The following is a 22822-nucleotide window of genomic DNA, read 5'->3' as shown; positions in this document are numbered from 1 at the left end:
GAAGTGCCCAAATTGGGTCCAAAGAGTCAATATTTTGTGTGGTCACCATTATTTTCCAGCACTGCCTTAACCCTCATGGGCATGGAGTTCACCAGAGCCTCCCAGATTGCCACTGGAGTCCTCTTCCACTCCTCCATGACGACATCACAGAGCTGGTGGATGTTAGAGACCTTACGCTCCCCCACCTTCCGTTTGAGGATGCCCCACAGATGCTCAATAGGGTTTAGGTCTGGAGACATGCTTGGCCAGTCAATCACCTTTACCAAGGCAGTGGTCGTCTTGGAGGTGTGTTTGGGGTCGTTATGTTGAAATACTGCTGCCCAGTCTCCGAAGGGAGGGGGATCATGCTCTGCTTCAGTATGTCACAGAACATGTTGACATTCATGGTTCCCTCAATGAACTGCAGCTCCCCAGTGCCGGCAGCACTCATGCAGGCCCAGACCATGACATTCCCACCAGCGTGCTTGACTGTAGGCAAGACACTTGTCTTTGTACTCCTCACCTCAAAGGTGGAAGGAGCTTGACCGCTAGAGTGCAGAGCAATCACAAGCATGCCAATTCAGAACCATCAACATTTATATATATTTATATATATATATATATATATATATATATATATATATATATATATATATATATATATATATATATATATATATATATATCTTTGATTCTTCATATGTCAGACCATGTGATCCATTAAAGTATCTCACATGGGCAGTAGTTCTGCTACCAGCAAGTTTTAGGACTAAATATAGCTGTAATCAGTATCATATCATATCCTAGTGGATATGTGGACCGTCCGATTGCTTGTCTAGTGTGACTTGTACAGAGGGCGTGCAGATTTTGAACATATACACACACACACACACACAGTTCTGCCATTTTGAAGTCAGTTCAACAGAGGTCAACAGTCTACACAGAGAAAGATGTCCGTGTGAATACAAAGGTGCATTATTTGTTTATTGAAAAAAAAAAAACAATTGAAAGTGTATGTGTTTTATGAGTGTTTCGTGAAGGAATGTGTGTAAAGCTGTATGTGTGTGTGGAGGGTCAGTGCATGAACGCATCAGTTTTATTTCCCTGCAGTGTATAAGTGTGAATTGGTTGGAGTTCTTGTGTGCAGTGAGAGGATGTGTGAATACAGGTTGACATGCACACAGCATAACTCAATGTAGGGGGTTAAGGGTGTATCCATGTCAATGCTACACTAAACAGACAGCAAGGCTATTTCACAAGGCAAGGATGTAACCCTGCAGTGTACACCTATCACAGCGTTTACCTCTGCAAGACACAGGTCAGAAATTAATAATTTTAATACATGTTGAGTGACAGACCTGGAGAACATTGCGCTCAGATTCCTCTCCAGTTATGATTTCAACTTGATCCAACTCATACTTCTGCCTGGGCATGGAACTATACACTGCGGCAGACTCAGCAAGGCTTGTGTTGGCACAGGGTTCTGTAAGGTAGTGGGATACATGATAAATTACAACGCCATGGACAGATCCAATTAAAAGTCACGTTCATTTCCAATATATCGAGCACTTGTAGAAACGGTGTAGTATGATAGCTTCTGCAGAAACTTGAAGAGCAGCTTTGATTACCAGAGATGGATTAAGACTCAGAAGACTCCAGACAGGAAGCTAATTAGGGGACTTTAATTGAAAGGTGGTTATATACACCTACTGTCCCCCAAAACACCTTCATCTTGAAAAAGCTCGGTTTAACGAGCGAAACGCGTAGATAGTGTTTTTTTGGCGGGACTTTTGAATTTGCAACGATTACAGCAGTGTCTGGAAGCCGGCGTTCTTGGGAAGGACCGATCTAAGTGCATAGGATCGGTTCTGGAAAATCTGCATCCACGGAGCGGTAATCATCAACTCTTCCATTGACAGTCTGATTGAATCTTGCTTTTACTGTGAATCTTCGAGATAAGCTTCACAATATTTTATTGTAAGAGTTTCTCTTGAGGGGGGGGGCGGGGTTTGCACATGGGAAATAAAGCTGTAACAATATTACGCTATGTCAGTATCTTCTCTATTTTAAGGTTTGGATACATATAAAGACACAGATTTTACATATATGCTACTGTTGCAACAACTAATCCCTGTGGGCTTTTGGAAGAACCCTCAATTAAGACTGAAATTGGAACTCTTTGTCAAAGACGACATTTTTGTGCTGAACCCTGTGTTTAAAAATATAGTGGTATATTCACTAAGCGCTGATACACAGTTTGTTTTTATTTTGTGTTTGATTAGATGTTTTAAAACTTGGGAAGGTTTTTAATGTATCTAGCAGCGTTTTAAATTTATTTTCTTGTGGATATTTGAGTGTGGGGCACTGTTCCAGAAATTCCACTATACTACTTTTTATTGTGCGCTCTCTATACCGCACAAGACTGACAAGACTGATTAGTCAGAAGACTGACTAATTTTAGATGTTATGACAATTCACAGATATTCCGTTCTTCATCGGAGGTTATTATCAGGGAATGGACTGTGTTAATAATCCATTAGGCTATAAGCAAAATTATTGGGAGGGTCCCCAAATTAATGTAAAAAGCTTGGTTGGTTATTTTTCCATTTTTTATATTATTATTATTATTATTATTAATCTGCATACTGCTTACAGGTGGTTTTCTCCAAATATTTATTTTATCATGTCTTATGTAGATTGTAATCGTTTGAATGGCTGTTGGACTGTGCCTTACTATGGATTTAAATCCTCAATTGCTCTACACTGTAGTTTTTCCCATTCAGATGAAACTAGAATAGGTTTGCTACATTTATTAAACATGGCATAACACCATTATAACAGATAGATATACAAATAGAGAATAGTCCTTTAATTCCCGGGGTTGTGTTCACCAATTTCACCATTAGATGGTGGTGTAAGCATTTCATCATAAGGTATGATTAACCCATTGATTACATAGACTGTTTCAGATACAATTTAAAATATTGGAGCTGAATATAGAGAAGTCTTACTCTGATAAGGTACACTCCTGAGAGTCTGCAAACACGAGGAGGTGCCTTCACATTTGTACTGGTATGCAGGCGTCTGAGACTGTGCAGGTTTCTGCGGTCTCTGGAAATAGAACAGATATCACGTTATCCCCCCCCCATAAGAAATATTTTACAGCAGTCTTCTAGCATTACAAAAAATGATATATTTAGCTGCTATCGGGATCGGAGTAAAGAATCGTCTTCACCTTTAACCATTTGAATAGCAGGGGTGTGCCCAAAGCAAACATGTACTTTATTTATTAAGAATACAAGACAAGAAAAGGCACAATTAATAGCAAACCTTCAAATTCAGAGGAAGTAATTTAACTCTTATGTGATGCAGTCTCTGCAAGTGCTCAGAAGTGTCATACAAAGAGAATAGATTACGGATAGGTTTATCAAACACCAAATCGATCATGAGCAAGCAGCATTCTAATTATCTGCTTATGCTCTGGCCATTCTTAATACCACTTCTACACTGATAGAAGAGTTAATGAATAATAATAGCTGGCACATGTGTAATAAAACCGTTCACAGCCAGGGTGTAAAGAAATGTCCATGGTGCTTTCTACCCTAGATCCAGTAACGGTTGTGAAATTTGCAAACTTGGCTCCACTTACTGTATGAACCAAGAACAAGTTATATCTGGTAGAATTAAATCCATTAAGAATCAAAGAGCAGGCATTAAAAAAAAAAAAAAAAAAAAAAAAGCACACACCTTTCAAATCACGAAATGCCATTAGTGTCACCTATGGGTGTGTATTATCCCACTCATTATTAAATCATCTTTTCAAATAAATGAAAATGTGGTTTTAAACTTTGGATTTTCTGTATATGAAAGAACTACTCAAAAATGATTCTTTTACAGGGTTACGTCTGTTTGCCTTAAGCCGCAAATAAAGTGGGGAACCAGCATTTTAGAATTGGAAAACCAAAAGGTCAGCCTCCCTCTCCAGTCATCATACAATACATTAAACAAAAGTTATTATGTGGCGGCTTAGACCTTACACCGTTATTGGAGAAACAAAAATCGATCTTACGCACGGATCAAGTTGATTATTATTGCCAATTCTGGCAAGTATGCTGTGATTTCAGGAATGGTATGGTCCAATTAAAATGTATAATAAGTAAGTGTGGTGATAAACTCTCATATTACGTTATTAGGTTCTACAACTTCATGCTCCTTCTCAGTTCCAGGGATAATAATTGGTAGTGATGTTTGTTCAACAAATTGTCCTCACTGAATAGGATCTGTGTGCTGGAGTTGTATCTACATATATTAAACCTGTAGCACTAAGATATGATAGTTAGAGCAAAACCACTGAGCGAACATCTTTTGTGCTGGTTGTTCTAGTCCATTTCTGTGCCCCATAATTTTCAGTTTAAAATTTGTGTATATACTTATATTTATATTTATATTTCATTCATGCCGTCTAGAAATGCCTCTTACCGTAACTCGCTTATCCATGTTTTCACCAAAAACAAATTCTGAAGAGCTTTTGTCCAACCTTGAACTCTGGTCAAATGGCTGACTTCTACAAACAAAACACCACAATTGTTACTTAGTTTCCTCTCATTTTCCCTGGACAACAAGCTTTCTTTTATCAAGTTCGGAATTCACATATAATGTCCATTATCCCAAAGTTGCTTTTTGCATCAATATTGATTAGGATTTATTCCCATAAACCAATTCAGATCTTTAAAAGCTGGTAAGAACAATATATTTATAAACCTGGGAAAACTGGTGCAAGTTCTAAAGTGGAGCAAGAAAAATTATAATCGTTTCTATGGTGATTGTTAGCGATTAGAAAATTGTAACACTATTCATACGTGTACATGAACCCAATGTTGCTATTTCTATTCATTTCTGTTCTAAAAAAATAAATAAAAAAATACATTTATTACTTTGTTCTTAAGTCCAAAACACAGGTAGGTCCACTTCCATGTTTTGATGTGCTGCCAAAATCCATTGAGGTGATGAAGTTTTCATCAGTGGCCTTCTGAAATGAAAAAAAGTACAATCCCATCTGAATAAGGTATCACAGATGTAGAGGTTACAGAGAACACTCCAACTCATTTCACATGTACATTCCAGATGACCCTCCTCTATACAGTTTATCAAAACCTCTTTAACAAATAATGAATTCACAATGCACAATGGACCAAGAGGTTTCCTTTTGGAACAGCCAAATTGACACTACTTATATTCCAATGTAGCACTGCCAAGAAAAATGTAAATAGATGTGCAAACATTAAATGCACAGGGTCAATGCCAGTCAAAAGGATTCAATATATACTGGTTATAATAAAAGGATTTGAGTTAATTTATCCTGTTAATTATTGTCTGGGGCAGAGCATGGATGAAGGTAGATCGTGTTTGACAACAGATAGAAGGGTTTTACTGCTCCGCTCTCAGGATCATATTTAGCACTTTGTGTACCTTGTCTTTAAGGTGACATTTCAAACAGTCCGCTGCAGATACCATCCTTTTTCCATCAATGCATTGGGGTACTTGTGGCGGCTGCAAGGTTGCTGGTTTAATCACATTCCAGGCTTGTGAACATCCTGTAAAAATAACAAAAAACTATCAGTATAAAAAACACACGTATACAAATTATATACACTACGCACTAGTTTCTTGTCCAAGTTCCATCAACCTCAAAATAATTTTTACTGCTGGGACAGATATAAAATTATTATTTAGGTTTGTTTTTTTTTAAGGGTGGATGATACAAGGGTACACAGCAGGTGTAGCACAAGATGAATTAATTACTTACTTACTTCCTAATAATTAAAGAATGTGTTATTAATATCCTGCTAAAATTGCATTTCCCTTGGTGGAGTATGTCAACATGGTTAGGTGATCACAATATTGGGAAGCGACAAAGATTTACTTAAGTACTCCATGGAAGAGTACAAAATCTATTATATCCAAATTCAGGAGGGGGACACGCACATCACAAACACAGTCACCTAAGATGGAACCAGACTGGGCTGGCCAGAGAAACAAAATGTTGCTTTAAGTCAATAAAGACTGCTCACTAACAGCTTTTTGAGTGCCCAGACATCTGTATTTCTTTATATAGGAGGTAAAGAATGTCTTGTCTACGAGCTCGGAATCCTCAGGCAACTCACACTAAGTCGACCTACAGAAAACATGAAGCAACTTGCCAACGGTAGAGCAGGTGCATAACATTAACCATCTATCATTTTCACCACACACCTATAGGCTATTTTCCACTCTCCTTCACAGCAGCTACAGCATGTGAGTAACAATGCATGCACTGTAGTTGCTGTGATTATTCTTCTGGGGAGCACATTTTGCTCCATGCAAGAGGAATGTAGAATTTGAGTAAAAGATGAACTTTGGCACTGGCAATAAAGGCAGCATATCAATGTCATAAGGATGGAAAGGGCTTCTACCAAGCAGGGGGAAATTGGCAGAGGGTGGGAGGAAGGTATTATGAAATGGGAGGTAGTATTACAGTTAATGTAAAGCCTAAAAACAAGAATCACACTGCTGAAACAGAACGTGGAAGAGTTAAGTAATTGCGAAAAATATATTTATATTTTTTCTTAAAGAAATATATAAGTTATCTTTATGATAAATTACATTCCTAAATGTTTCACATAAAAAGATGCCATCAGTAGAAATATGACAACTACCATAACAGATTACAAATGAACTTACCATGGTTGCTGGTGTTAATCGTAGGATGTTCCTGTAGCAGTGATGAAGGCATGAACACATTGTTCTTTAATCCTGAAATAAAACAGCACAATTTACTTTTATGCAAAATGAATTGCGTGGTACGAAGTATGTGTGAGCAGATGTTAACATAGAAAAAGTAAATCAGACAGACATGATCTCTCGATAAACATTATCAAGATCTTGGGATTAAAGCACACTGAAGTACAGATTTTACAAACACAAAAAACAAAACCGATCTGTGACAAGGAGATAAGCAATACATTATTTCAGCTCTCCACGAGTCCGCCGGCACTGACCCCACCTCCTTGGTGACATCATCAAAATTACCGCTCTGCATGGAGACACTGAATTTTCCTCATAGAGATGCATTGATTCAATGGGGAAAGTATTTGATTGGCTAAAATCGGCAATGGGTGGGGCCAAACACGGTTTTGGCCAATCAGCACCTCCTCATTGAGATGCATTGAATCAATGCATCTCTATGAGGAAAATTCAGTGTCTCCATGCAGAGCGTGGGGACGCTCAACGGCAGGGCTGCTTACTGTGCAGCCCTGAGCCAGGAAGCCCCTCCAGCGGCCATCGAAGGAGTGGCCACTTTGAGCTGTCCCTAGGGGTAATGTAAACACAGCCTTTTCTCTGAAAATGCAGTGTTTACTTGAAAATGCCTGAAGGGAGCTATTGTACTCACCAGAACAACTACAACAAGCTGTAGTTGTTCTGGTGACTATAGTGTCCCTTTAATGACTTTATAACTGTGTACGGTGGTCTGCCATACATTGGAGCAGAGCACAGTGGAGATAATTTGAACCAAGCAAAATCTATAATCTAAAGGCTACATGAAACCACAAAAAACACTTCCCCCACTTTGAGAGGGGGGAAGGTTTAGTGTTAGGTTTGTGATAATTATTCAATGTTCCGTGAAAAACGTGTGTAAACATTAGCAACATAATCACCTGAATAACCAAATCATTCTTTAACCTTATTAATATTTGCCCACTGCTCTAGAACATGCCAGATTCATTTTAGGCTATGGCATTGTGATAATGTTACAAGTACTGAAAGCCATAGAGTAAAAAATAAATTGAGAGATCTGCCAATTATCTTGGATTGATCATGCTTAAATTGACACCATGAGCACCAAAATAACTTTACTTTAATAGAGTGCTATTGGTGTACAGATCATGTCTCTGCGGTCCAACTGCTCAATTCTCTGCCATTTAGGAGGGAATTCAATTTTGTTTCTGTTTATGAGGCCCTAGCCACATCTCCCCTGCTTGTGACTTACACAGTCTCCTTATACACTTCTTGTAACAAGAGATCAAATTTCTAAAGCTTCCTTTATTGCAGTGTGTTTCATATCTCATACTCTGCTTATATCCTGAAGGAGCCTCCTGGTTGTTTGATTAAAGTTCAATTAACAGAGCAGGAGATAAAAAAAAAAGTCTACAAGGAAACACAGTGTTGTCACATCTGATTAAAAAATTATTATTATTTTTTTTCCCCATGAAGGTTGTGTGTCTTAACGAGGGTAAGTGTGGCTAGAACTGCATAAACTAAAACTAAAGTGATTTAACTCCTAAATGACAGAAAATTGAGCAGCGAGACTGCATTGGCCTGATCTATACACCAGAACTGCTAAAGTTGTTTTAGTGTTTAGAGTGTCCCTTTAAGGGTTCGAAGTATATGAGAGATAGAGGGATGCATGTCGGCTCTTCCCAAAGGCACTGTTACCAGGTATGGAATGTCTGAACCAACCGGTAAGAGTCAGTTCTTCAGTTTGACATTACCTTTAATGCCCAAAATAACTAGACTGCCTGAAGCTTCTCCACAAACCTGCTGGTAAATTCCAGAAATTATGCTGGTATTACAAATCACATGATGATGGCATCTCACCTGGTGGTGATGGTGGGAAAGCAGACAACAATGTAAACGAGGACGATCGAGTCCGTTTTTCTTTGGCACCATCTAGAAGTAGTGAAAGAAGACACTGATGAATACTGCTGGGTTATCGGTTTAGTTTAAGGTGAGGAAGTCTGAGGGGAGACTGCAATTTCCATTAATATTACACAGACAAGTACTGAGATCTGCGAGAGTTGAACAAGCTTCAACAAACAGGAGCTTTAAAAAAGTATTTTGTTATTCAACTGGCCTCCGGTGTTGGCCACGGTATGTTTTACATGACCAGTAAAAAAAAGAAAAAATATTGTGCTTGGTTACAAAATTAAAATAGATTTTCAGATCTTACTTTACTTCTTTATGTACCGTATATACTCGAGTATAAGCTGACCCGAATATAAGCAGAGGCCCCTAATTTTACCCCAAAAAACTGGGAAAACATATTGACTCGAGTATAAGACTAGGGTGGGAAATGCAGCGGCTACTGGTAAATTTCTAAATAAAATTAGATCATAAAAAAATATATTAATTGAATATTTATTTACAGTGTGTGTGTATGAGCGCAGCGCGTGTGTATGAGCGCAGCGCGTGTGTATGAGCGCAGCGCGTGTGTATGAGCGCAGCGCGTGTGTATGAGCGCAGCGCGTGTGTATGAGCGCAGCGCGTGTGTATGAGCGCAGCGCGTGTGTATGAGCGCAGCGCGTGTGTATGAGCGCAGCGCGTGTGTATGAGCGCAGCGCGTGTGTATGAGCGCAGCGCGTGTGTATGAGCGCAGCGCGTGTGTATGAGCGCAGCGCGTGTGTATGAGCGCAGCGCGTGTGTATGAGCGCAGCGCGTGTGTATGAGCGCAGCGCGTGTGTATGAGCGCAGCGCGTGTGTATGAGCGCAGCGCGTGTGTATGAGCGCAGCGCGTGTATGAGCGCAGCGCGTGTGTATGAGCGCAGCGCGTGTGTATGAGCGCAGCGCGTGTGTATGAGCGCAGCGCGTGTGTATGAGCGCAGCGCGTGTGTATGAGCGCAGCGCGTGTGTATGAGTGCAGTGTGTGTATGAATGCAGTGTGTGTGTGTTGAAGAGCCTTGGTGGGGGGTGGGCAATTTTTTTTTTTTTTTAAATATATTTTAATTTTTTTTATTTATTATTTCTTATTATTTAATTTAATTAACTTTATTTTATTATTATTCTTTTTTTTTTTTTCGTCCCCCCTCCCTGCTTGATACATGGCAGGGAGGGGAGCTGACCGAGGTGCTGAACGGACGGCACAGAGGAGAAGGGAGCTGACAGGAGCTGCAGGAAAGGTAAGTACAGCTCTGCCAGCACCCCTCTCCCCCCCAGTCTGTATTATGGCAATACAAATTGCCATAATACAGACTATTGACTCGAGTATAAGCAGAGTTGGGGTTTTTCAGCACAAAAAATGTGCTGAAAAACTCGGCTTATACTCGAGTATATACGGTACATATCATTTGGGAGAGGGTGGTGCGAGGAGGGTGGGGAGTAGCTGTGTGAGCTTGCAGATCATTGATTCTAAACTTTGTGCCGATACAGTCTTTAGTAACTGTATAGATTATGCATACATTTATGCTAAAGCAATCCACATTTTTTTGCAGTCAACAAGGACCAATATGTTCTCATCATACGGTTTCTGTGAAAATATTTTTTACCTGTCTGAGAGGACGAGCAGGATGGATGAAATGTAAATGAAGAGGACCGTGCTCGCTTTTCAGGGTAAATGTTGAGACCTATAGTATAAATAAATATAAAATGGATTATATTAAAAGCTTAAACCAGTACTGTTCAAATGACAATACTATTTGGATCTTATTGGTTTCAGGCACGGCAGACCTGATCATTTTTTCCCAATATCATAACAGTGAACTAAGCATCCACACTTAGTGGGGACTTGATGAACGCTCACAGGATTTAGCTTAAACCCAAAACTTTTATGAAAGACGTGTTAATTCAAGAAGCACAAAATTATAATGAATCCAAAAATCAACAAGCAAAAATTAGGCAAAAATAGCCAAGCTGTTACTATCGCAAATATTGGACTTTATTTTTTAAATCATTTTATTTTACAAATCAGTATTGTGTATGTGCAGAGAAGAAAAAAATATGTTTAATATTAGTATTCGGTTATTTTCTCCTGTATTACACAAAATGCACTATAATTGGTGTTTAAATTACTACTTTTTTCCCTACGTGCATATTAGGAAAAATATAGGGACAATCCACTGACAAAAATAAATAAATGTTTAGTACATACACCCTCCCCCCAGTGAAAATATACATGCATTTAATTATGTAAGGTTTGCACTGTGGGCCTAAAAAAAGCTTGCAAAAGCTGTAGTTCTCTTGTGTGCTACCTTTGCAAGCCCTCCCCTTCTAACCCCAACTTTCTGTGATTGTCAAATCTTGGCAAGGTAGGTCCACTGTGCAATTGCCTGCCTCGAGTTTAGCTCTAATGAGTGAAACAACCAGGAAGTAACAGGATAGTTGTCTGATTGACAGTCAAGGGGGCAAGGAGGTTCAACAAGGTTAATTTATAAAAATGCCAGTTTAATTTTCACATCTGCAGTTTTTGTTCCATTTTACAAATAGAAAAACTTTTCGCAAACAAAACTGAAGTACTTTGAGGGTTAGTTATATGTTTGAGCAGTAGGGTATTTAACCCCTTAAGGACCAAACTTCTGGAAAAAAAGGGGATCATGACGTGTCACACATGTCATGTGTCCTTAAGGGGTTAAAAGCAAGTTAAAATAGAATAGTTTGCACCTTTTGTTGTATTTTTCATACACAGGCTGACCAGGCTCATCCTCCAACTATACGGGTCAAGACTAAAAAGGGACACTATAATTACCAGAACAAGTTCAGCTTATTGAATTTGTTCTGGCGAGTATAATCATTACCTGCAGGCTTTTTGCTGTAAACACTGTAATTTCAAAGAAAAGGCAGTGTTTACATTAGCAGCCATCTGAGGAGTGGCCATTGGAGGTATCCCTAGTCTGTAGAGGTTCTTCCTGGGGCAGTGCTGCACAGTCACTGCCATTCAGTGTCTCCACCCTCTTCAATGTCTCAACCCTCTGCATGCAGATACTGAACTTTTATCATAGAGATGCATTGATTCAATACAGCTCTACGAGGAGATGCTGATTGGGCAGGGCTGTGTTTCGCTTGTGCTGGCTCTGCCCCTGATCTGCCTCCTTGACAGTCTCAGCCAATCCTATGAGAAAGCATTGTGATTGCCTGTGAATAACACTTCTGATGAGGTCAGCCAAGCAGGCAGATCCAACAGCAGCAGACTGCAATAAAAGTAAGATTTTTACTATATTTAGAGAGGCAAGGGGGACTAGATAGTGTTTTTAACACTATAGGATGAGGAATACATGTTTGTGTTCCTGACACTATAGCATATGTACATAGATTTCAGGAATAAACACAAAAGCAGTGCAGGGATTGCTGCAGCTCAATGGGCATGGTTTGACAGATAACCTTAAGACAGAAGCAGCTGATATACTTCTTACGTACGTTTACATAAAACATAAATTTCTATTTTTTTAAAGCATTAAACAAACAAAAACAAAAAAACACACTTTAATATAAATTTTACAATTTATTTTTGTCACCATACTCACCAGACTCTGATTTCAAGACAAGATCTGAAGCATGTCTCTATAAAAAAAATTAAAAAATTTAAAAAAAGGAGGAAAAAGAAAGAAAAACCAGGTCAAATTAAAATGTAGGATTATATTTCACGAAACAAAATGTAGCCATTTTATAAATAATGGAGAAAAATTAGATAATAGTAGAAGAAAAATTGTAAAGGTAAGAATGATCGGAAATCCAAAGATAATTTTATATTTAATTAACAGGAACCCACAGATTCCTTATAATTTTCACTTTAATGAGTTAGCCCTAAAATATAGATTATCTGAGAAAGCATGTTGTACAGTGTCATTAACAGGGCTATTCCTGTGGTGATTGGACAACTAAAGTGCAAGCCTTCTGGCTAAATAGTAAAGCTTGAAAAATGTAAACGCCACTATTTTAACCTAAAAACGCGGAATAACAAAATGTGGACTAAAAGCCACGCTGGGACACTATTATAAATTGGTTCTATTGACCTAAATGTTGGTGGTTTATAATTCTGTCTTTAGTGAACAAGCCCATCATATTCTGCTTTTATGGGAGGTACAATGGAGCTCCCTATGTCAGCAGTTTGGTCAATAAACCCCCCTTTGTAAGCAAAATCCCCCTCTAGCTCTCTAGTGTCTCACTTTCCTATGAACTCGAAACAATTGGTTTATAGGAGTAACATAGTTAGAGTAATAAAACACTAATGTTTTTTTAAACTATAGCAAATCTGTTTAGACATTAGCTTGTGTAAATAAAATACGTTGGTCTTGTTCCAAATCACTTAAGTAAATAGCTATCAGAAGGTCATGAAGTGAACTAAAATGTTAAACAGCTACTACCGGTTGTCACACCACCAGTCAAATCTCTTGAAACTAAAACGTCAAAATGGCCAACGAAGAGATCCTTTTGTGAGGATTAACATCGGGGTAGGGAGTGTAAGAACCTCGCTTGGCGCAGTTTTTTTACCTTTTGCAGGGCTTTTCACATACAAAGGGTTGAGCTAATAGTTCCCAACAGTGCATTAGAAAGTAAAAAAAAAAAATATATATAAAAATGGCATAACCATTTAATTGTTATCAAAACAAGGTGTTATGAAAATCCTAACATATTGGGACATTCCTAGCACATTGTTAGGCATGAAGGTGGAAGAAACGCTTATGGGCTATATTTATTTATATTCTTATTTTATTGTTCTTATTTATTTGTAATACATTTGTTGAATACCACTTTGGATTTTGAGGTCCTATCCTTGAGACCTAAGCCTATCCCTGGCGCAATGAAGGGCAAAGGACACTCTAGACCCAAACCCATCAGAGGGGGAGACAGCCTAAGGCATTCCTTTTTTCACTTCACCTTACACTGATAGAGAAAGCCAATATGGACCATAGCAGGCAGCTTACAGGATAACTCACAACCCTGGAAGATATAACATATGGTGGTGAGAAGCCAGGGTTGGCAGGGGCATTGCACAGTGAAGGATTTCCTGTCAAAAAGGGACAACCCTCTCTGTGTTGTCAATGTGCCTAAAATAAGTGTTCTGTATGGGCAGAAAAGCCCAGGGTTTGTTTTGTATTATGCAAATATGCAGAATAACCTGCTCACATTGTGTTTATGAGAAATTGTGGATACCAAAGAAGAAGCAAGGCCCAATTTGAGGGTAATTAGGGGGTATGTGATATTTGACAAGTTCCGTTTCACAAAATGAAACCTCTTAAAAATCCTAAAGGTACACTTATCCCTTTAAATATTAAATTGTTTGTACAATCATTGTAACCAATACAGCCTGCTGTTTTGCAGAGGGTTTCCCTCTTAACTGGGTCCTGTTGGCACAAAGCTTTCTGTGGGGAGTAAAAATCTTTTTTTACAGCTTTTATTGCAAGTGGAGGGGGAGAACAGGGGCCTTATCCATTGTGCTCAATATGGCACATTACACCGGAATGGGCCACCACCCCCCAAAGGCTTAAAGTAACCGTTTAAGTACGATATACGTCTCTTGACATTTAAAAACACTTACCTTGAACGGACGTTCTTTCTTTTCCAGGAGAAATAACGGAAGTGGAAGCGTTAATTTACCTGATGGGAGAGGAGAAAAAAAAAAAAAAGGGTTAGCATATGTACAGCTCAAGCTACACACAACAATATCACACAAGTGTGGCACTACTAATAAAAATAAACTGTACTAAGGATTTTCTCCATTCCCTTTATCACTGAATAGATATGTGGATACTTGGGCCCTAAAGCCCCCACCACTGCTTTCCATTCTATAGAAAAGAACCTTAAACCTTTGTACTCTTTAGAGAATGGAATGCAGTGGCGATGTTTAACAGACACACACTTACACAGAATCTGGCAACGCAAGAGGCAGTGCTGCATTCTGGGATGAGTTTCATTCATTCATTTAAACTGACCTCACATATTTATAAAGCAGGAGGAATGATTCACATTAGTAAGAAGAAAGTTCATTCAGTGCTCGGTCATGGATGGAAACCATATATGGATTTTTGTGTAGAGGCTAGAGGGGGCCCAAGTGCGCATGTTTGTTTATACATTGCTCTTATTGGTTACGCTAGTTTTATGAGTGTATTGTACTTTCTTCTCCAGTGAACTCAAGTAGCTAGGTTAGTGTGTTGCATCTATGTTTGTACAGCACTGCAGACAATGGCGGCGCCTTAAAAGTAATAGCAATAATAGAATTACTGAACACACTGGTATGGCCGTAAAAAAAACAAAAAAAAAACAAACACCACACACCTCCTTTGTTAAAATTGCTCAATTATCATTCAATATTTCATTGAAATCCAAAATCATCAATAGAGAAGACAGAATGGGAACTATCGAAAAACTATAGTCACTTAAAATGTGACAAAATTTGACAGGCTTTGTCAATTCACAAGAACAATTGCTAGCAGCTGCTGTGACAAAAAAAGCAACTTCATGCGTATCTGCGAGCAGTTCGAAGGTAAATTTTCCATAGATGTCTGTTATGTACTTTAGGCGGTATGTGTATACAATTGCAACAAGGCTCCTGGTAGATGAATCGCTAGGACCTGAAAAGGGGAATGGAGAAAGATGGTAGCACCCACAAAGTAGAGCTCCAGGTAAATAAATATCCTAGTAACATCACTCTCCCAGGCCGCCACACACCAAGCAGGCATGCAACTGGTGGGAGTTTTTGCATACTTTGAAATTGATGGGATTTTGATTCGTCAACTGTAAAACGGTTTATATTCTGGCGAGTTTGCCTCTCAGCTGATCAACTTTAGAAAGAGGAATATACTGATGAGTTGGGTAATAAAGTTAGCTGACTGGGAGAGTTTTTCAAATTCATCTGTTTTGGTTTAAATTCCCGAATGAATTTCAGGCAATTCCTGTGGCTTAGTGAAGAACAATTTACTATTACTATTATTTTTTTTTTTTAATTAAATGCTTTAAAAACGTTTCTCACAATTTAGCTGATCTACTTTTATTGTGTATCTATATATACACATAATCAAATTGTACTTTTATAAAAAAAAAAAAAAAATTGGTATACCCTGCCTGAAAAAGATACCTTTGTGATCTTGCCCCTTAAAGCTGCAGTTAGTTAATAAAAGTATCTTATTACGTGTCTCCTATATGTCTAAAGCCAACACTGTATCATTCTTCACCAGTGCAATAAAACACAGAGAAATCCAGTAAATTAAAAGCTTAAAAATAATGATAAAATAGTCAAACGAAAGACGGTCACCATCTGGCAGTACAAATCCTATCATACTCAGCCAGTTATTTATACGGCAGCTCCATTCCTTAGCCAATGATGCCTACACACAAATCATTATTTTACTTGCAGCAGCCATATAACCCTGTTGTGGCTTAGTCACTGTATGCAGCAATCCATATAAGCCATTTTACTATTGTTCTTTGTATGTAGTCACTCTGTGCAGCCAGAGAGGCAGTACAGCAGTGAGCAGGAGGACATGGTAAACACATACTGGATCTGACTAGGCTGGGCTGGTTTATCTGCTTTAGCCAAATAACCAGCTGTAATGAGAATAGATCCTGTACTGTAACTGGCTACGTAAAGCACTAGGCTTTGTGACAGCTACCCAAATACAGTCGGGGGATGGTTAGTGACTCAGCTCATAGCCAGCTGCCATGGAATTACCAAAATGGCATTGATATAGTGCTATCTTCCATAGCACTGCACAAGGTTATACTAAGGACTACTAAGGTTATAAAGGCACATACTGTACACCAGCATTTCATGCTGCAATTTATTGGACACACGTTACTAAAGTAAGAAATCAAAGTGAATTTCAAATTTAAGACCATACAGCCAAAGGGAAAGCATAACTAACTTAGAGAATGTTTTGAATTTGTCTGTTTTAAGTTTAAAGGAACTCTACAGTGTAATGAATACAAACATGTATTCCTGACACTGGTGTTTAACTATTTAAGTCCCCAGCTGCCCTTGCATCGCTTTGTAAAGATAATTTTTACTCACCCTTTTCTCCGTGCCTGCGACGGTCTTGCCATGGATGGCTCCACCTGGCTCGGCTTCCATGACAGATCTCAATTTTGGTGATCTCAGCCAATCCAATGCTTTCCCATAGGAAAACATTGGAGGCTATTGTGCATGCGCAGCAAAACACTGTGCTGATCAATTAGCATCTCTTCATAGTTATGCATTTAAAGGGAAACTCCAGTGCCAGGAAAACAATCCGTTTTCCTGGCACTGGAGGGTCCCTCTCCCTCCCACCAATCCCCAGTTACTGAAGGGGTGAAAACCCCTTCAGTGACTTACCTGAGGCAGCGGCGATGTCCCTCGTCGCTGTCTCCTCCTCCGCGATGCTCCTCCCTGTGCTTCCGTCGGCCGGTGGGCGAGACTGATCCCGCCCACCGGCCGAGGAGACCTAATGCGCATGTGCGGCAATGCTTTCCTATGGGGATTTGAGCGACGCTGGAGGTCCTCATACAGCGTAAGGACGTCCAGCGACGCTCTAGCACAGGTTTCCTGTGCTAGAAACCAGGAAGTTCCCTCTAGTGGCTGTCTAATAGACAGCCACTAGAGGTGGAGTTAACCCTGCAAGGTAATTATTGCAGTTTATAAAAAACTGCAATAATTACACTTGCAGGGTTAGGAGTAGTGGGAGTTGGCACCCAGACCACTCCAATGGGCAGAAGTGGTCTGGGTGCCTGGAGTGTCCCTTTAATGAATGCAACTCTATGGGGAAGTTTCAGCGCTCCAATGAAGAGGGTGGAAACGCTTAGCGCCGTTACTAGGAGACGCGGTAACTAGGCACGAATGTAAACGCTGCCTTTTTTCCTGAAAAGGCATTGTTTACATTGAAAATCCTGCAGAGACATGCTGTAGATACCAGAACGGCTACATTAAACTGTAGTTGTTCTGGTTAGTATAGTGTCCTTTGAAATTCACTTTGAATTCTAATTTTATAGTGAATAATCCTGCTAATGTTATGTTGCAGCATTGAGAAGAGTATATTGCCAGACACCCAATTCTCAGGGTTATTAAATAGAACCACTGTCAAGATCTGATTTTCAATCTTCTTCTATGGGAATATGTGAAATTTAAATGCCAGTGAGTTAATTTTGGAAAACTGAAACTTAGATCCATTGATTACTAGAAGAACACTATAATAGACAGAGGATGGTTTGAGGGAGGTTGCCGAGCTAAATGCTCCGATTGGCTCCCTACTCCTCAACCTCCTAGACCTTTTTAAATAGTGATGTATTTCTTTTTCAATTCTTTATTTAAACCAGTTTGGTAGGTTATCCAAGTGACAGCATCAAGCCAAATGCAAACGGAAATAACAAGAAAGGAAGGACTCCTAGAATAAGGAGTAGAAGACTAAACAAAATAGTTCAGTGCAATTGAAATACAAAAAACAAACAAAAAATACACAACTACAAAAACCAGACGCAACAGAACACGCTCATGCAATCCATGAGTTATGAACCAAACTAAAAGTAAAATCCATCAGAATGACTAACCAGTGAGAGAGTGAAACAAGTAGGGGAAGAATGGAAGTTAAGGATTGCACAATAGGGTGTTGAAATAAACATAAAACAGTTGAGAGAGAGGTCATGGAGCCAGGGTGATAAACATTGCCTTAAAATATTGAAGGCTGCATTTCCCGCAATGCACAGAAAGCCGCATATGTACATCACGGCAGCCAGCGTGGAGTGCCTGGGAGTTTTGCCCAAGGTGATGATAGTGTTACATGAAAGATAAAGATTTTGCAGATGCTCGACTCGGCATATGGAACCAGCCAATCAATTCATGACTCTTCAATGATGCACCAACTTACGTAAATTATTCACCTTTCCTTTCACACATTCCTACAAAAGTTTAGTTCACATATGTAGGCTTGTGATGGACTCTGTTGTATGGGGTTTATTCACTAAACATTATACCAATTTCAAACGTATTACAGTGTATTTAGTGTGGCACTTTTATTTACTTACCCCAACTATCCTTAAAACCCACAAAGGGTTTCAGTAATCTTATGCCAGTGTATATAAACAGAGAGAGAGAAAAAAATACATAGTGCAATATAGTACACCTTTATTGCGATATGTATAGTGTAAGTTAGACCCACTCACGTTTATACAAATCTAATATAATGGCTCAAATCTTTTCAGCTTTTGTGCCTTTGAGGTGGCACACCATCTAAACAGCAATTCTGTACCTAGGTGCTTCTGGAAAACACAAAGGAATGCAGAAAGATCTGGTGTATTATGCTTGAGAGAATAGAAAACCATATGGCACTATATATTGTGCTCACCTTGGGAAGAGCCCAAGTGTATGAGGTATTGTGTTAAATGTACGTGGCACCCCTTTCCCCAAGAAGCAGCCACAAAATAAATATCCAAATGGAGAGGGTATTACCAGCTTAAACTGAATGCATTTTTAAACAAAAAAAATATAAAAAGCATAAAAAAAAACAAAAACGCTTTTAATCAATCCCCATAGAGATCTTCCCAGTACCCTGCCATACTTTTTTTTTTTTTTATAAATTCTTTATTTTGAAAGATTTTTGTTTTATGGGGTGGGGGTACAGAAAAGAAAACAGGAGGTTAAGGTTTGTAGTACAAATTTCACAGAACAGACTTGTGCGTTTAACAGTAGGCAAACATTTCAAGCATGTATATAATTTATCTGTTGGTGGTTTCCACCTGCTTTGATTGCAAATAAACATTTTCTACCTTTGGTCGATGTCTGTTGTTTTTGTTTAGGGATTGGGGTGGGGAACAGAAATGAGAAGGGTGGGGGGGTAGGGTGCATAGTCCTTAACTTTGCGTATCAAGCATTGTACCAATGGTGATTACTTGCCTTTTTGTGTCTATAACCAATATTAGGGGTATCGCGTGGGAGTGTGGGGTTACGGGTAGGATAAAAAGGGAAGGGGGTCAAAGCCCGGGCTGTAGTACCTTGTTGTTCGTGCCTTTGCCCCGGGAAGTTGGTTTTTATAAACACCTTGTTTTGAGAGGTTTTGTAATAAGGGGTGGGGGTACAGAAGAGAAAGTTGGGGGTCAATACGTAACACTGTAATTACCGGATAGACGTGCACATTTACATAAGTTAGACATCAGATATAAGCTTAGCGGTTATACTTTCTCATGTTCGACTGTGACAAACCCTGCCATACTTTTTATGCTACATTTAACCCACCCCTAATCTATAAGATTTAAATCATAGTTACTATAGCCAAATTTGGGAAAAGTTATTCAGCTCAACTAATCACAGCTCTGCTATTTTAGTCTAGAGTTTGCAATTCAGTTTTCAAAGTCACTACATTTTAGTGAATAAGCCCCCGAGTCCGTCACAGAGTGCCAGTGATTTTCGGTTCCAAGTTTAGATCAGAAATAAGGCCTCATAATGACACTATTACATAACCATAGCAAAATTACAAAAAGGTACTGCTGAATATCATGTTTATTATATTTTTACAAGAGAACCGCTTACGAGCTTTGTAAACAAGCTTTACCACAATCGTTGGAGAGAGCAACTTCCAAAAACATTGTTGTTTTCAGTTCAGAAAAAACAATATTATGGTGAGGGGGAGGGGACGAGATTGTGAAACAGTAATTCACTGTACAGTAGGAGTCATGCTTGGAAATATTCAAAACAAAATGATACAATCTGTCATGTGAATCATGGGACAACGTATTAAACCGTTAATTAATTCCCAACACAAAATAAAGAAAGTAATGGAATTAGTAAGACATTAAGAGACTAGATTCCATGCAGTAAATGTTTGAAGGATAAAGTTTTAGAAAACTGCTCAACATTGCTAAATTACCCCTTAAGGACACAACTTCTGGACGTAAGGGAATCATGATGGAATATTTCCGTCATGTGTCCTCACTTTTGTTTCTGTTTATGCAGCCCTAGCCACACCTCCCCTGGCTGTGATTGAAACAGCCTGCACGAAAACAAAATACGTAGTTTCATTTTCCATCCCATGCAACTAACTTTAAAAAAAAAGTTTACCTCCTGCTTTGTAAATTGAACTTTAATTACATACAAGAGGCTCCTTCTGGGTCTAGCAAGCTATTAACAGAGCAGTATATGAGAAAGATAAACATGATTTAAAATAAAGGAAGTGTTAGCATCAGATGACTATTTACAGGAAGTGTTTATGGAAAGCTGTGCAAGTCACATGCAGGGAGGTGTGACTAGGGTTGATAAACAAATGGATTTAACTCCTAAATGGCAGAGGATTGAGCAGTGAGGCTGCATGGGGCATGTTCTATACACCAAAACTGCTTCAATAAGATAAAGTTGTTCTGCTGATTATAGTGTCCCTTTAATGAAGCAGTTTTGGTGTATAGATCATGCCCCTGCAAACTCTCTGCTCAATTCTCTGACACTTAGATTTGTATTACTTTGTTTATGCAGCACTAGCTACACCTCCCTGCATGTGACTTGCACAGCCTTCCTAAACACTTTGTGAAAAGAGATCTAATGTTTAAAACTTCCTTTATAGCATATTCGGTTTAATTTCGAATTCCTTACCCCCTGCTCTGTTACCAGCTTGCTAGACTCTGCAAGAGCCTCCTGTGTGTGAGATTCAAGTTGTTTTGATTTTTAGTACCAGTTTACGTCTTGTATATTTTCGGTTTAGCGAATAGGACTAAAATGTGAAACTTTGAATTCCTGACAGTACACACTTAACAATGTAAATAACCCTTATAGTTTGTCAGTAAAGTAGAAACGGGTCACATCAACCAGAAAACCAAGCAAGAACAAAGAAAAAAAAATTATGGAAATAGCAAAATCTAAAATAGAACTAGCTGCTTTAAGCATAAAACACTACTCAAAGTAAGATCTGAAGACTTAAACAAGTTAGTTGATAACAAAATATGGATTAGGCATGTATTGTGAGGCTGTATATTCATACAATATTTACCTTTTGGTAAATGGATTCCATTAATCCAAGACAAGTTAATTGAACTTGTGTCATGCACTTTTTTTTTTTTTTTTTTTTTACAGGAAAATATTTTAGAAAATAAAGTTCCGGAAATTACCTTAATCCCATTGTCATTCTGCAAATCTATGTATTGGAGATATTCTCCAAATATGAGTGATTAACCTCTTAAACCGGAGATTGTTCACCTTGCAATAATGACATTAAATGATAAAAGTATTTCTAATGGTAAATGACAATATCAGTTCTGATAGAACTTTTAACCCCTTAAGGACCAAACTTCTGGAATAAAAGGGAATAATGACATGTCATACATGTCATGTGTCCTTAAGGGGTTAAACAAATCTGAAAAACATGCTTTAGAACAGAAAGCCCCCTTTTTTGTCCCAAATCACTCTGTCCCTCTTTTATGGGCACTCCATATTATTGGTGAGATACAGCTCCATAGCAATAAAACAGCAATGAGTCTAAACTACAATACATGTGTTTAGGTATCAATCTTTTAATAAAATACAATATTATTGTTGTAAATTACATTTTAGTTGAATAAATTATTAGTAAATCACTTAAAATCTCTCAGAAGGGGGTCCCTGCCCTGGCCACACCCCAGACACTTATACAATTAGAGTGTCTCTCCCCCCCAGAAAGTTTTGGGGATTGTGATCTAGTGTTTCGAAGCCACCCTTTGCCATTCTTGTTTAAAGAATGTTTGAAAACATAAGCCTCAAATCATCTGGCAAACTGTTGAATACTAAGCTGTAATTTAGCAATGCACACATGGGTAATGGTTTTAAAATAGACCGATTACTCTAGCAGGAAATGCACAATCATTTAATCACATTATCTAGAGTATTGTATTCAATTTAGAAATTAATGCAAAATAAATAGCATCTATATAATTTAGTACACGAAAACCAGTTTGTAAAATAAATTAATAAAATATGCCTGTACGGCAATTATTTTTGGATGTAGCCTCATGAGAATGCTATATGCCTCTAGTACAAGTGGCAAAGAACCACTGACTGGCAGCCAAGCTAAGCGAGCCAGGGGAACAAACTGTCCCTCGCACTCTACTAGGAGTCCGCTTCTCTCCCAGTACAACCACTCAGCTTGCCAAATTATATTCTTTTATAAGAATATAC

General features: G+C 38.6%; 1 protein-coding gene across 2 annotated transcripts in view; it reads right to left on the bottom strand.

Annotated features, from left to right (window-relative positions):
- Positions 1-22822, bottom strand: part of RANBP3L (RAN binding protein 3 like) — a 41900-nt gene that overhangs the window by 7245 nt on the left and 11833 nt on the right. For both annotated transcript variants that reach the window (XM_063453986.1, XM_063453984.1), the window contains exons 2-11: positions 14264-14322; positions 12249-12285; positions 10278-10355; positions 8614-8685; positions 6700-6771; positions 5449-5573; positions 4914-5008; positions 4459-4543; positions 2991-3090; positions 1338-1462 (exon numbers count right to left, since the gene is read on the bottom strand). In XM_063453986.1, the coding sequence (XP_063310056.1) occupies positions 1338-1462; positions 2991-3090; positions 4459-4543; positions 4914-5008; positions 5449-5573; positions 6700-6771; positions 8614-8685; positions 10278-10355; positions 12249-12285; positions 14264-14322 (848 nt within the window). The remainder of the gene's footprint in view (positions 1-1337; positions 1463-2990; positions 3091-4458; positions 4544-4913; positions 5009-5448; positions 5574-6699; positions 6772-8613; positions 8686-10277; positions 10356-12248; positions 12286-14263; positions 14323-22822) is intronic.

The sequence above is a fragment of the Pelobates fuscus genome, chromosome 5 (assembly GCF_036172605.1).
Source record: "Pelobates fuscus isolate aPelFus1 chromosome 5, aPelFus1.pri, whole genome shotgun sequence".
Lineage (NCBI taxonomy): Eukaryota > Metazoa > Chordata > Amphibia > Anura > Pelobatidae > Pelobates > Pelobates fuscus.
The sequence above is the reverse complement of the archived record's forward strand: the minus strand, read 5'-3'. Positions and strand labels throughout refer to the sequence as shown.